The following is a 16,024-nucleotide window of genomic DNA, read 5'->3' on the forward strand; positions in this document are numbered from 1 at the left end:
TAAAAACAATCAAACCAATCATTGCCTGGCCTTCGGGGCCATTAGATCAGCCCAGCTGGCAGGGCTCTTCTGAGGGTCTGTGAGGCACTGTTATCCCCACAGGGAAAGCAGTGAGGGGGGCAGGCAGATGGCTGATGGTGGGGGCCCAGGCTTCCCAGCTAGCCAACAAAGCAGCCCCTGGACTCAGGTTCTGTCAGCCCAGACTGACTGTGAGCTCCTACAGGCCAGTCTGAGAGGAGGAATCTGAGAGCGACTGGTTTACAGGAAGCACAGTGACAAGGTAACCTGTGCTAATGGATTAGAATATATTTCAACTAATAGCATGAAACTTCCCTGGTGGCTCAGACAGTAAAGAATCTGCCTGCAAGAGACCTGGGTTCTATCCCTGGGTCAGGAAGCTCCCCTGGAGAAGGCAATGGCAACCCACTCCAGTACTCTTGGCTGGAGAATCCCATGGACAGAGGAGCTGGGCAGGCTAAAGTCCATGGGGTCGCAAAGAGTCGGACACGACTGAAGCTGCTTAGCATGCATGCGTGATGTTTAGGGGAGTTTTTGGCACTAAGGAAGTTCAAGTGGGCTTCAAAGTAAATGTGTGTGATGTGTTTTAGAGGGAAATACCGTAGCGTTTAACGTCGCTCTCACCGCATCCCCAGGTTTGCCGGCAGGATGGCAGGAAACAGCCTCGTGCTACCCATCGTGCTGTGGGGCCGCAGAGCCCCGACGCACTGCATCTCAGCCGTGCTGCTGACGGACGACGGGGCCACAGTCGTGACCGGCTGCCACGACGGGCAGATATGCCTCTGGGACCTTTCTGTAGACTTGGACGTGAGTGTTTGAAATGCCGATGGCACTTTTTGCATGCAAAAAGCTACTTAAGAAAAAATAACAGTTCCAGAATAATTTTACCTCTGTATTTTCTATGAGATACATTTTGACTAAAATTGGTGTTCAGAATGATTATCAAGATTACTCAGCAGAGTTGACTTCTGCTGGTTTTTGGCTTGATTCCCAATTATAATAGCTATCCTACCTGGCTTACTATGTGTCATTAAGATTTTTTCAGAAAATTTCTAACCATATTGAAGGAAGTTTCCGAAAAAATACTAAAAAAACAATTTTGAGCCTTCTAAGATCAGTGTCTTGAAGAGAGAACACCTTTGTAAAAATGTACAAAACGTACATTTTTTTGCCTTTATTTTAAAAATCAGGGTGTGTGTTTTTGCCATTCTTTACTGCTGTGTGCTCTGCTCCTGGGCGCTCTCTGTGCACAGACGCTCGTTTCCCATATTTTAACCTCCAATCTCTGACAACCTCCCCAGGAATTTTTCTGTAAGGAGGAACAGAGAAGATGGGGTGATAGTTGTCATGGAATGTAGAGGCAAACAAGTTGCTTTTATAAGTAAAAAACTTTTTAACAGCTTTATTGAGATAAAATTTACATCATACAATACACCCTTCAAAGTGTACAATTTAATGATTTTTACTCTGTTCTCAGAGTTGTGCAGCTATTACCACAGCCAGCTTTAGAACATGTTCATCGTCTCATCCACCTGGGTAGTTCCGTGGTTAAGCATCTGTGCTTCCGCTGCAGGGGGCTCGGGTTCAATCCCTGGTCGGGGAACTGAGATACCACATACTATGTGGTGTGGCAAAAAATAAAAAATAAAATTTCAGAGAGAAATTGCAGAAGTAGTATTTCGTGAGTACGTAGAGAGATGGAGATAAGAGTAAAGGAGGGAAACTTGTTAATATAGGTATTGTCTCCCATATACAAAGTTTTATTGCTTCCACTACCTGTAGAGCTATCATTTTGGAGAATAAAACTATAATTGCAGGAAATTTTATAATACATGGCAATAATGAAAGAAGTGAAACGTCATGGTAAAAGCTCAGCATTGCAGGCAAATGAAGTTGGCTCGAATCTTGGCTACTCTGGTGTCTAGCTGTGTGCCTTTGGGCAGTTTGCTTACCTGTCTCATGCCTGCATCTCATCATGTTTAAAATAGGGTCACACACAAGGTTTCGGTAAGGATTCTGTGAGGGAAGTTATATTAAGCAGTTATCACAGTGCTTGTACATAGTAAGGATTTATTTAATGAATAATTATAGCATCTCAGATAATAGAAAAGAAAAAAAAAACTAAAAGAAAAAAGAAAGGAGCGTGGAATGATGTCTGCCTATAGAACTAGCGGCCTCAGGGTCCCAGACTGGAGCAGCAGTGCTGGTGTTGAGTCGTAAGACCCGTCTCATCACATCTGTTAATTCTAAACGTCACTCCTTGCCACTGACAACTTGATAGCTGTCACTTTTGAACTGTGGTCTTTGAGGATGGATTTTTTTTTTTAACCAGTTGAACAGATTATCTTATATATCTCTGTACTAGTTATATCTGAAATGTTTATTAGTTAATAACTGTGACAAATTTTTATGGAATATGGTGAGATAAAAATAGAAAGGTATAAATATAACAATATACCACATTTTTCGGAGAAGGCGATGGCACCCCACTCCAGTAATCTTGCCTGGAAAATCCCATGGATGGAGGAGCCTGGTAGGCTGCAGTCCATGGGGTCACTAAGAATCAGACACGACTGAGCGACTTCACTTTCACTTATCACTTTCATGCATTGGAGAAGGAAATGGCAACCCACTCCAGTGTTCTTGCCTGGAGAATCCCAGGGACGGGGGAGCCTGGTGGGCTGCCATCTATGGGGTCGCACAGAGTCAGACACGACTGAGCGACTTCACTTTCACTTTCACCACATTTTTATTTGTCCTCTAATTATGTTGGTACTCGTTGTATGAAGCCTCCAAGTTTGCTTTTTCTCAAAATTGCTTTGGCCATTTGGTGTCTTTTATGGTTCTACACAAATTTCATCAAGGTTTTTTCTATTTCTGTGAGAAACACCATTGGAATTGTGATAGGATTGCATTGACTCTGCAGATTGCTTTGAGTAGTATGGACCTTTTAACAACATTAATTCTTCCAACCCAAGAATGTGGGGTATCTTTCCACTTATTTATTTTTCCATTTCTTTCATTAGTGTCTTATAATTTTTGGAATACAGGTGTTTCACCTCCTTGGTTAAATTTATTTCTAAGTAATTTATTCTTTTTGATGCCACTGTAAATTTCTCTGTCTGATAACTTGTTGTTATAGAAACAACAGATTTTTGGATGTTTATTTTGTATCCTGCAACTTTACTTAATTTCTTCATTAGTTTTAACAGTCTTTTGGTTGAGTCGTTAGGATTTTCTACATATAAGATCATGTCATCTGCAGAGAAAACATTACTTCTTCCTTTTTAACTTGGTTGCTTTATTTATTATTTGTTGCTCAATTGCTCCGGCTGCTGCTGCTGCCAAGTCGCTTCAGTCGTGTCCGACTCTGTGCGACCCCATAGACGGCAGCCCACCAGGCTCCCCCGTCCCTGGGATTCTCCAGGCAAGAACACTGGAGTGGGTTACCATTTCCTTCTCCAATGCATGCAAGTGAAAAGTGAAAGTGAAGTCGCTCAGTCGTGTCCGACTCTGTGCGACCCCATGGACTGCAGCCCACCAGGTTCTTCTGTCCATGGGATTCTCCAGGCAAGAGTACTGGAGTAGGGTGCCATTGCCTTCTCCGAACTACTCTGGCTAAGACCTCCTATATTATGTTGAAATGAAATGTCAAGAGTAATCATCCTTGTCTTGGTCTTGATCTTGGAGAAAGGCTTTTAGTGTTTTCTACATGGGCTTGTTCCATATGGCCTTTATTATGTTAGGATACATTCCTTCTACACCCAATTTGTTGAGAGTTTTTAATCAGGAAAGGATATTGAATTTTGTCAAATGCTTTTATTGCCCTATGAGATGATTATGTGCTTTTTTTCATTCAGTTATTTTTGTTCATCTTTTAGGTTTTGGTGAGAGTACAGTCAATTTTAGTTACTCTATTATGACTGAAAATGGAATTTTCTAGCAAAGCCATGTACATTGAAAATAAAACTAAGCATTGGTAAATTTGATTTTCTTGGGAAAAATTAAAGAATTGACCAAAAGCATTTTTTTTTCCAGTGGAGGAATATGGAATCTCTGTTTGGAAATGGGGTTGGTTGTATGAGAAAACATTCTAGGCCTATTCTAACCATAAACAATGATGGTATTTTTCTTTCAATTATAATTATGCAAAATATGACTAAGGTGATTTTGATTCCAAAACTGACAGCATGAAAGGTATTAATCATTCTCTTTTCTTAAGCTGGGTATTGACTATGTGGTTAGATGTTTTTTATATCTGGTACATATGTTATAAATATTTGTATATGTATAAAATGTTAAGAAATATATCCTGAAATTACTTAAAGCCCTGATATCACCTAAAATAATAGCATGATGTTTGGTACAAAGTAGATGAATTTGGAGGCTGATTGCCAGACTATTTTAGAATAGTGGGTATTAAGCCATCCTTTCAAAGGCACTATGGCAGTAAATCATTAGTCTGTGACGGTTATTATTGGTTCCTGATAGTTAACGTTGATACCAGCTCTTGGTAAGGGTACCTGTTCTCTATTTTTTGTGTTTGGGATGTCAGTCTAGAGGCTCTAAATGTGCTTTCAGATCACGGAAAGTATTATTTTTAAAAATAAGTGAGGAGAAATTATTTTATATGCTAATTCACATTCTTAACCTGATTTCTCTGTGCACTCGAGCTCTGTGCTAAACACTGCCCTGCTTTAAACCTTGGCTCCATCCCTCTCTGTATGTTGGGCAGGTAATGTCACCTCTTGCTGTTCCACTTTCGACTTTAGAACTATTGGGGTGATTGTGAGCATTGAATTGGTGGGAGTCACTGTTTTGCTGCTGTTAGTTTTTGGTGTCCTGAGCAATTCTTCTCAAATCTGTATCTGTACATTTATACTGAATATTTAACAGAATTCCTAAGAATGATTACTTTAGAAAACATATTGTGTATTTCTAGGTCAACCCTCGAGCGCTGTTGTTTGGTCACACGGCGTCAATCACCTGTTTGTCTAAAGCTTGTGCGTCTAGTGACAAACAGTATATTGTGAGCGCATCTGAGAGTGGGTAAGTATTTTCTCATTTGCTTTTTTCCTCTTAAGTCTTTAATGCAAATAATACCAGTGTATTTGTAAGTAGGGAATTTTATTTTATTTTTTGGGTATCTTTTAAATAAATGTCTCAGTTGTCTCAACATAAAGCTATTTGAAATATGGTTTTGAAAATGAATTTTATCTTTATTAATGATTTTTATAGTACTTTTATTGTAATTTATGGTTATGTCTCTGCCTTGCTTTTGAGAAACTCAGAATACCGTAAAAGTTAAAGTATGGTCGTTAATCCCCATGGCATTTTTACTGAGTTGGCAGACAACTTTGAGAGTTTTAAGAAACCTCAGTGATGCTAGGTTAGCATAAATTTGGAAGATGAAGCCATACAAAAGTTTGATCAGTTATATCGATGTATGTTAATACACTAACATAGCTATATCCATTCCTAAGTCTCAGAGCTTGCTTTTGGAAAGGTAGGTCATTGGACAGCAGGTGAAGGGCCTAGAATGGGGGGAATAAAAACTTTTGGGATGTTTAGAAAATTGTATATTTATGAAACACGTTATTGAAGAGAGTCAGGGAACTGGAAGAGAGTTATTTAAAAAATTATCCCTTCAACTGTCTATAATTTATGAATTTGAAAAGAACCTTGTGTAGCTGAGAACCAGTATCAGGTAAATTCATATTAGAATGCATATTTTAAACAGATAAGTGAGTTTCCTTTGAAAAATTTATACCACATGGGATATAGGAAAGTGAAAGTTGCTCAGTTGTGTCCGACTCTTTGCAACCCCATGGACTGTCCATGGAATTCTCCAGGCCAGAATACTGGAGTATTCTTTCCCTTTTCCAGGGGATCTTCCCCACCGAGGGATTGAACCTAGGTCTCCTGCATTGCAGGTGGATTCTTTACCAACTGAGCTATCAGGGAACCCCTAAGGCATCTTATAATAAGTATCAGGGTCACTGCATTTTATTAATATTCTCCTCTGTTAAATAAATCTTCAGTTTATTTCTTTAAAGGACAAGGCATATTGACATTTCTAATTTTGAATGTTGTCTCTTTAGTTTGAGATAAAGCTTTTTTCTTTTGCTCAGTCAGTTCAGTTGCTCAGTCATGTCTGACTCTTTGTAACCCCACAAACTACAGTAAAATTTCTGCAGCAAATGTGGAATCAAAACTGGAATATTGTGTTTAATTTGCAAAGATTTGGAAATCAGTTGATCTTAAGTTTTGTGTTTTGCAGTGCTAAATTTTCTAGCTACGTTGATAATCAATGGAAAATTGGAATGGTTTAAATTAAACATTTAGTTCTAGTTTTTGTCACCTGCCCTTTTACCTATCACTTAGGCCTGTGCTCTGCTTCATTATTTTCCTTATTCTGAGCTTGAGGGTGAGAGAGCAGCCACTCTGGCACAGAAGTAGAGGAGGAGAGTTCTGGACCAGTTATGGCCAGAACCGCTGCTGCGACTCCACCAGCTAACAGGGAACCAGGAAGTGCAGCCCTCCCCGGTATCCAGAAAGAATGTGGATCGGGGCAGGGGTGGTTAGGCTGAAGGGGAATTTAAGGCAGTGGCTGGGAGGGCCAGAAATTTTGGTGAACAGCGATAATGACTATATGCTGCTTTTTCTGAAATATGTCCATTTTAATGGAAGCTTAATTTTAAACTACCGTGACAAAGTTGAACCGTGCTTTTAAAACTCAGATTTAAAGTCAGCGATTATTTTGTTTTATAGGGAGATGTGCCTCTGGGACGTGAATGATGGCAGATGTATTGAATTTACAAAATTAGCTTGCACACATACTGGCATACAGGTTGGTATTGATTTCTGCAACTGGCCAACTCAGCACCGATGGTCAGTTTAAAAAGTGTTTTTTTTTTTTTTTTTTCTTTTTTTTTTTAAATTTTATTTTATTTAACTTTACAATATTGTATTGGTTTTGCCATAAAAAGTGTTTTTTTTTTTAAACACCAAGTCTCTATTTTTATATGAAAAATGGGTGGGAATGGGTAATGGGACAGGAAGACTAGAATTGCAGCAGTTGAAGTCTTCTTCAGAAGACAGTGTAGTGGGGGAGGAAGACCAAGGAGCAGAGACGAGTGTTGAAAGGTGTAAGCCAGCCATCGTCACTGCTGTGTCTGCTCTTGCTAGGTGTCTTGGTTACCCAAGTGGGAGCCCCTTTATTGGTTGGGTAAGTGTTCTGCTGCTGCTAAGTCACTTCAGTCATGTCCGACTCTGTGTGACCCCATAGATGGCAGCCCACCAGGCTCCGCGAAATAATGGAGTTCTCTCTTGCTAAAGCCTTTGTGATTCCACTCATGACTGACACAATCCATTAAATTTTTTTTTTCCTTTTTTGGCTGCTCTGGGTCTTTTCTTGCCATGGTGTGCATGCTCAGTGGTTGAGGCCTACAGGCTTAGTTGCCCCGAGACATGGGGGATCTTAGTTCCCTGGCCAGGGATTGAACCTCTGATCCCTGCTTTGGAAGGCAGATTCTTAGCCATTGGACCATCAGAGAAGTCTGACACAATCCACTTTTTGGACGATACCCTTTTCCTTGCTTGTGCAGTTGGCCTTGGGTCTGTAAAAGACGCGACCTTTTCATATACCTAACTTAACTCAGGAATTTACAGCAATTTATAGCCTCTCGCCTACATTCCTGGTGAAAGTGAAATCACTCAGTCGTGTCCGACTCTTTGTGACCCCATGGACTGTAGCTTACCACGCTCCTCCGTCCATGGGATTTTCCAGGCAAGAGTACGGGAGTGGGTTGTCATTTCCTTCTCCAGAGGATCTTTCCGGCCCAGGGATTGAACCTGGGTCTCCCACATTGTAGGCAGACGCTTTACTGTCTGAGCCACCAAGGAAGTTACTTATTCCTGGTATTCCCTCTTATTCTTTCATAATTGTCAAATTCTTTGTGCTTCAGATTACTCATCATTTACTGCATTGAGTATTGGGAAAATTGCAGTGTATATAGAAAATGTGATTTATAGTCTTAATGGGGAAGGAGAGGGAGAAGAGGGAACTCAGATTTATAGCAGATATCTACCCTTTCTTGTGTGGTGTCTCATTTAGCCCCACCCATATTCTTATGCATCAGATAGGAGTATATTCTTTTACATGTAAGGAGGCTGATAGAGTGATTAAATAACTTGCCCCAGTCTCACAGTGAGTCATTCCTGTCACTAGGATCTCAGAACAGCTTTACCTGACTCTGGGGACTCTGTTCTTTCAGTTACATCATACTGCCTCCCTTAAAACAAACAAAATAATCTGTTGAGAAAGAAAACCTTCTGTACTAACACAAATTAGAAAAGCAATGGAAAATGTTTAGAGGTGGTTAGTGTGATATAGATCTTTAGTGACTATTTATTGCCCTGGAAGAGCCTTTTAAAAATTGTTTCTTCAATGCTATTAGGGCGTATGCTTTTTTTTTTCCTTTTTAAAAATTTTTTATTAAGCCTGGTTGATTTACAATGTTGTATTAGTTTCAGGTGTTCAGCTTTTTTTCTAATTGCTTGTTATCATTATTGTTTTTCCATTCACATTTAGCTCTGTGATCCATTTTGGATTTTTTTTTTTTTTTTGGCCTCACTGTATGGCTTGTACCAGTATTCTTGCCTGGAAAATCCCATGGACAGAGAAGCCTGGTAGGCTACAGTCCATGGGGTCACAAAGAGTCGGACATGACTTCACTTTCACTTCATGGCTTGTTGAATCTTAGTTCCCTGACCAGGGATTGAACCTGGGCCCTTGGCAGTGAGAGCATGGGGTCCTAACCACTGGACCGCCAGGGAATTCCTAGGACATACGCTTTTTATTTAAAGGGCCTATATTACTTATTTTTTTTTTTACCATATGAAGAGTCATTAAGTTTATAAAGAGGAAAAGGGATAGTATATCATTTAGATTCATTGACTTTATAGATAATTTAACTGAAAAATTATATATCAATGTCATTCAGACTCATTGGATATAAATATATTGACTGCTATAAAATTTAAGATTTAAAAACTTTTGGTTTACAGTTTAAGAAAAATTAATCAGTGTATCTTCAGTGCCTCCTCTTCACCAGATCCGGTATTTAGGCCTTCTGTATTCCGACTGGCAGTCATCCCTAAGGAGAAGATGCTTTTTGGCAGATTTACTAGTGTGTGGCCATTGTTTCCTTTGTGATACTCACCTTCTCAGGTCCAGAAGCAGGTTGTTCTTTTATATACGTAGAAATGGTGAACCTTGATGACATTGGCACTTACTGAAATCACAAGGAAGTGCCAAGTTATTAAAAGAACTCTTGGGGGCATCCCTCAATTAATAATTGGAGAACCTTTTTCTCCATTAAAGTCACCTCTTTTTTGCCCATCTCAAAGTGTCTTGGAAGCTAAATTAGTGTTTGGAAGATGGTTGGAGTGTAACTTTAAAGCAAAGATGAGAGGCGTTCAGTCGGGCAGGTCCGATGAACTATCCCTGCCCTTCGGACAGAGCGCTCTCTAGAGACTGCAGTGCGCGTGTGTTTCCTGGCTGGTGTTGGGGGCGCCCCGCATCCATCCCTTCCTCCTTCCCATCCACCCGGTCCCCCCTTTCGTGGGCCAGGGCTGCCTGCAGTCACGTGACTGTGCGCATCCCTGGCAGTCCCTGGGAGCCCAGATCGTGTGTCATGGGTCGACCCAAGATCTAGTGGTCCCCGCCTTCTGATAGTCTGTGTTTTGCTAGCCCCTCTCTGGGGGTTTTATGGTGCTACCTGGCACTTCGTTAATGTGCTCCGTGCTCCATGTGTGTTCTTATGAAGTGCTCCCAGTACAGGGTACTCCATAGTTGAGAAAATCTTGTCTTCCACTGCTGAGCTCTGAGCAGTGGACGGATGAGTGTGGGAGCAGCCTGAATCCGGTTTCTTCCTTGCCTTCCCAGTTGTGGGGTGGTTACAGCAGGGTCCTGTGTGTGGTGTCCCGCTTAAACACATGTGATTTTGTATAAGGTTCAATCCCTTGGAAAGTAATAGTCTGGATACTAGATGTCCCAGACTTGTAAAAATCTTCTAGGGGAATCATTCCACTAAGAGATAACTTACTTATTTATTTTTTGAGGCTAAGGGAAGATGGGTCCTTTGATAAGTCGATGGTCTTATTTTAATAGGCATTCTTTCTCTGCTCTTTGCTTGCTGGAAACCCTTCTTATCTTTTTGAGTTATTCTTAGCATGCGTTGCATCACTGTATTGGTTCTTTCTCTCTTTGTCTTCCACAAAGTGTAAATGTGCACTACAAGAATCGTTTATAATGGTTGTCTTGCACTCTAGTCTAAGGTAACACTTGCGTTACACAGAATTTACTTCTGATTTTGTTTGAATAGAATCATCCTTGCTTCTAAACTTTATTTGGTTATAACTAGTAATTACAAACCTCTACTCACTGATTCTCATTCACCTAAAACTCTTTCTTACTTTTTGGTCCCACCCGTGCTGCCCTTTTGCTTTGATTTGTTTGTGAAGCTGATATTATTCAGATGTTTTATTAATTCATTCAACAATTTTATATTAGAATGCTACAGGGGGACGAAACAGAAGAATTATCATGAATTCTGCTCCACAATAGTTCAAAAGGGAAGATAAGATGTTAGGAAGAAAATAATTTTTATTAGATATTTTGCGTACTATTAGCGTAACTTGATGTATGCACATGTGTGTCCATAGACACATGTAATATGGACCATATAGTATGTATGTACTATATGTATTGTAGCATACACTATATATCTGGAGATATTACTGAAGAAATTGAGCATCCTACTAAGCTTGGTGAATGTATGTGAATCAAGTATCTTAAGTAAAGAACACTTAAAATTTTTTTTCCTTCTAGTTCTACCAGTTCTCTGTTGGAAGTCAGAGAGAAGGAAGGCTTCTATGCCACGGTCATTATCCTGAAATCCTTGTGGTGGATGCCACCAGCCTTGAAGTGTTATACTCCTTAGTCTCAAAGATCTCTCCAGACTGGATCAGCTCCATGAGTATTATTCGATCCCACCGAACACAAGGTCAGTGTGGCCTTTAGGAACTTCTGCACTATGGTTAGCTTACTATAGGGTTCTATAGTGTATCAAATAATATACTTGCTTATACTGTATTCTTCAATTTAAGAAATAGTGACTCTCATGATTTATGGTCTGTCTCTACCTTCATAAAGGAGTCTTTGATTGAACTAAGATTTAAAGTGTTAGATTATCTCCATTCCAAGGAATAAATCACTAGTTTTTGGCAGTCTTAGAGCATGTCAGGAATTTTCTGAATTGGAAGATCTTAACCCCTTGGAGGTGTGTTGGGAGGAACCATAGTTTGTGTCTCTCTTGGGCCTGGTTTGGTTACCTGCTATGAAGAGGTGTAGGAAGTGTTTCCATTTGTGAAGGTAATGAAAAGGGAGGCGATTATACACAATTCAGTTTAATGACCGTTCCTGGTGAGCACTTGATGTGTAGTTAACGCTCAACATACATGAGTGTGTTTTCTCCATTTCTGTTGAAACCGACAGTAACAGTTGTGAGAGCAAAAGTAAAACTGTTCGGGAAAAGGATAGTAATACTGACCGTTGAATGTGTATTCGTGTGCGCCTTTGGTGTGCTCCTGTAAGCCCTTCCCGATGACTTCGTGGCTGCGTGCTCTGCTGTGAAGGCTGGTCTCGAACTGCTGCCACCATCGACGTGAGACTCCATGTACACAGTGCCCCAGCATTGGCACATGCTTAGCATTTCCGTACGGTAACCACTTCTCACAGCGCTCGGTGACGTAGCTACTGCGTCATAGGATGTGTGGATGAGGAGACGGATGAAGTTTAGCATGATGGAGTCTCCACTTAAGGTCACAGAGCAAGCCTGTGGCTTACTGGCGCCCAGATGGACCCCAGAGAGGTTGCTTTTACCACTGGGTTACGTCATGTCCATTGGTGAACTGCCTTCCCTGGGAGTTTTCCATAGCTTTTTATTCAACGGCTATGGCACAAATATTTATTGAGTGCCTACTCTTTTCTAGGTGCAGAGGACTGAACTACTGGCAGGACTCGAATTGTAGGAAGGGAGGATGATATATAAACAAATGGCAGTCTCACAGTGTAACGTGTGAAAAGACAGAGAAATAGTACAGAGGCTAGAATTAGCAAAGGCAGTGAAGGGGCTTTGAGGGCAGGTAGGAAGGCCCCAGATTCGATGCAGTCTCATCTAAGCTTTGAGAGGTGAAGAGGAGTTTGTCAGATGTGGGGTCGTGATGTTTCTGGCAGAAGTAGTTTGTACACAGGTACATAAAGCCTTGAGGGCTTCCCAGGTGGCGCTAGTGGTAAAGAACCCTCCTGCCAGTGCAGGAGACATAAGAGTTGTGGGTCCGATCCCTGGGTCGGGAAGATCCCCTGGAGGAGGAAATGGCAACCCACTCTGTATTCTTGCCTGGAGAATCCCATGGACAGAGGAGCCTGGTGGGCAATAGTCCATGGGGTCGCATGGAGTTGGACATGAATGAAGCGACTTAGCACACACACACATAAAGCCTTATGTAGGAATGAGTGGGAAATAGCCATCTGTGAAATATATATGCTTGTATTATAGTCTGAACAGGGTAGAATGCAACTTTAATGGAAAATCTTGTGCCGTACATACAATTCTAAATGTTGTCCATTTATAACGTTGCTACCATGCATATTTTTAATCTACTTTGCCATATTCTAGTGTGTGGAGATTTGAGAATTTTGGATTTATTGGTATTTTGCACTTTTACTGTAATTGACGTTTGTGAGCAGTTCTAGCTTCTTTATCCAGTGATCATGGAATTGTAATCAGTGCATTTCAGCGCTTAAACTTGCCTAGGGAACCAGGCAGTACAAATAAAGTTTTTACTGAAAGATAGTAAGCAATTCTTCTCAATAACAGTGATGACTAATCTGTACTGATGGTCTGAGGGCTATACCTGTGGTGTCTTAATTCTCACAACACCTTATTAAAGTAAGTGCTGTCGTTATGTTATTCATTTATATTTGCTTACAGATAAGCACACTGAATTTAAGGTAGGTTAGTTCAGTTATCCACAGTTCAGTGGTTAATCGGTGAAGAAAGTGACTTTTAGCACACCCCTCCGTTGCTCCGGAGCCTACCTGAGACTGCTTTCTCGGAGTTCATGAATACTACTGAGGTGCTGTGACTTTTCCGTCGCCCGAACCTGATGGATTTGGGTTTCACATCACGTCCTTCCCTTGATCATGGTCTGTGGAAAGTGTAGTGTGCAATAACGTGTCTACAAGGCAGGTGGGGTAGGTGGGAAGGGGGAGACGTGTGCCCTGAAGACACAATATGAATGTGCTTCCCCAGGATAAATGAAAGCTAACGTTGAAGAATAAAAGTTGCTTTTTAATTTTTAAAATTTGTTCTTAAAAAGTTTTTTAAGGTTAATTGTTGACGTGGTAATCAAGAATGTTTGACATTATTAAAGCCTGCAAGTTAGAAATAAGAAATCAAGCAGCTAAAAACAGGTTTTCTTTGAATTCCGCGTGTTTGATCATTTTTATTAACCTGTGTCTCAAAATCTGGTTTCTGTTATTTCCTAAAACCTAGAATTAGGTTTTCATGCTGATTGTAAAACATGCTGTTATTTAGTTTCATTAAAGCAAACCATGGTCCACGTCACCGTTGTGACCATGTTCCCGTGTAGAAAGCAATCGTATTACACTTGTAACCGGCTGCTTCTTCTCGGTTAGAGGACACCGTGGTGGCACTCTCAGTGACGGGCATCTTGAAGGTGTGGATTGTCACCTCGGAAATAAGTGACCTGCAGGTGAGACAAAGGAGGCCTGAAGTGAGTTCTCTGTTCTTGTTCTTGAGGAGTCTTACGTTGTAGTCATGATAGGCTGCTTCCCTTTTTTACTTAAAGAGGAAAGAAAAAGCTTTCCTTTTCCATAGTCTTATTGACATAGTGCAGAAGATTCCCCTAGAATGCTATCTCTGTACATGAATTATTGTTTTTCCTTTTGATGGTAGACATATGCTTTATCAAGGATGCAAAACAGAGAAACATATTGTACAGGATATGGAGTAGAGAAGCATAGAAGAGGATTTTCCTCAGTTGCTTCTGTTTAAATTGAAAAGGTAGCTTGCTTGAGGCGGGGGGAAAAAAGCAAACCACTGCAAAAAGGGTATAAAGCCAGTTTTAGTCCTCTGAGTTCCTTAGACTTGAATTCCTTCTTACTTTTTATCAGTAAGAAAGGCAGATCAAGTATCTGGCAAGAGATACTAATCTCGTCTGTCAGGGAATTTTTAGACATTGAATCTGGGAGAAACTGAAGGAAATGATGTTTTCTTTTTTTTTTAACCTACAAGCTTATGTAAAAAACTGACAGAAATGAAAATTAACTAAACTTTTTAGCATCTGTCATTGCCAGTGATGACATTCTGCCTCTCGTTAGTCTGTTAATCTTGAGTAGCTTTGTAGCAGATATGCTGTGCCCACATGACGTTAGGGTACATTTTGGCTGCCTTTTACTACCTTAGTCCTCACCATGAGGGGCTAAATTGATGAGCACATCAAGTGATGTCTTTATTTTGTTTTGTTTATCATTGTGTGATAATTTAAATTGACAATCCTGCCAACCCTAAAGTTTTTACAAATATTTCTCTTTTCAGGATACTGAGCCAATATTTGAGGAAGAATCCAAACCGATTTACTGTCAGAATTGCCAAAGCATCTCTTTCTGTGCGTTCACACAAAGGTCGCTTTTGGTGGTGTGCTCCAAGTATTGGAGGGTAAGATAACTGTATATAAGTAAGAAACTGCATTTTTGCCCTTCAAGGTTTTGGTTTATCAGCTTTCTAAAGATAATTGTAAGGAGAAGCTTGGTTTAGAATATTTTAAATATTTGGTCTGATTTGATATACTCTGAAGTATGGAATTTGGCTACATCGTTGCCTTTTTTTTGATTTGGTCCATAGAATGATTCTGTCAGTGTTTATTAGTTATTAATTTTTGTGTCTTGCTGCCATGTTCTTCATTGTCTTGTCAGTGCGGCATGGGCAATGGCAGTGAGTTTTCTGCAAGTTGGGACATATCTTTGTAGGTTTTCATCCCCAAGTGCCATCCTTTTCTGACGTCTTGGAGTCAGGAAGGTCTTCTTCTCTCACTTTAGAGCTAATGGTGAGAGGTGCATATTGCTTTTCACATTGCTAGATTTTAATGTTTCCATGACAGAAAAAGAGCCAGCAAGTTTTGATCACCTGCCATAGTGCCTACCATATTTTCCAAAGCTTTCCATGTGTTATTTGGAAATAACAATCTGAGGGGTGGTATATTGGTTACCTATTCCTGCATAACAAATTACTTCAAAAGTTAGTCGTTTAAAACAACAAATGTGAATCATCACCCAGTTCCTGTGATCAGGAATCCAGGCATGGTTTAGCTGGGTACCTCTGGCCCAGGGTCTCTCACAGACTGTGATGAAGGATGAAGGGGTTTTGACTGGGATGAACACCCCATCCCAGGGCTCTCCTTGGCGGGGGCTCAGCTTCCAGATTTACTCACCTGCTGGTTCACAGTCGTCAGGTCCTGCTGACTGTGGGCTGGAGACCTTAGTTCTCTGCCATGTGGGCCTCTCCATTAGGACAGCTCACAGCACAGCAGCTGTCTTTCCTCCGAGTCAGTGAGCAAGAGGTGGGGCCGAGACCCCCGACCCTAGAGCTGAGATCGCATCCCCTCTGCCGCGTTCAGTTCTCTAGAAACGTCACAGGATGCAGCCTGCACTCAGGAGAGAGGCTTCCACAAGGATGGAAAACCAGGAGTCGGCCCTCAGTGGGGCCACTTTCGAGGCTGCTTTTCACTCTAGGAATGGTGGCTTTGCCCATTTTGTAGATGAGGCAACTGAGGCATGAGGGGGGTGGCTGCTTTGGCTAAGGTTATACGAGTGATGGTGGTTGTAAGTGACTGAGGTTATACAGCTCAGGCAGCCTGG

The 16,024-nt window shown here is 40.9% G+C and overlaps 1 protein-coding gene across 3 annotated transcripts in view; it reads left to right on the top strand.

The window, feature by feature from the left end:
* Positions 1 to 16,024, top strand: part of WDR7 (WD repeat domain 7) — a 350,409-nt gene that overhangs the window by 22,152 nt on the left and 312,233 nt on the right. For all 3 annotated transcript variants that reach the window (XM_055559425.1, XM_055559426.1, XM_055559427.1), the window contains exons 2-7: positions 654 to 825; positions 4,961 to 5,067; positions 6,790 to 6,868; positions 10,913 to 11,087; positions 13,784 to 13,860; positions 14,706 to 14,825. In XM_055559425.1, coding sequence (XP_055415400.1) covers positions 667 to 825; positions 4,961 to 5,067; positions 6,790 to 6,868; positions 10,913 to 11,087; positions 13,784 to 13,860; positions 14,706 to 14,825 — 717 coding nt within the window. In that variant the 5' untranslated portion in view covers positions 654 to 666. The remainder of the gene's footprint in view (positions 1 to 653; positions 826 to 4,960; positions 5,068 to 6,789; positions 6,869 to 10,912; positions 11,088 to 13,783; positions 13,861 to 14,705; positions 14,826 to 16,024) is intronic.

The sequence above is a fragment of the Bubalus kerabau genome, chromosome 21 (genome assembly GCF_029407905.1).
Source record: "Bubalus kerabau isolate K-KA32 ecotype Philippines breed swamp buffalo chromosome 21, PCC_UOA_SB_1v2, whole genome shotgun sequence".
Classification (NCBI taxonomy): Eukaryota; Metazoa; Chordata; class Mammalia; order Artiodactyla; family Bovidae; genus Bubalus; species Bubalus kerabau.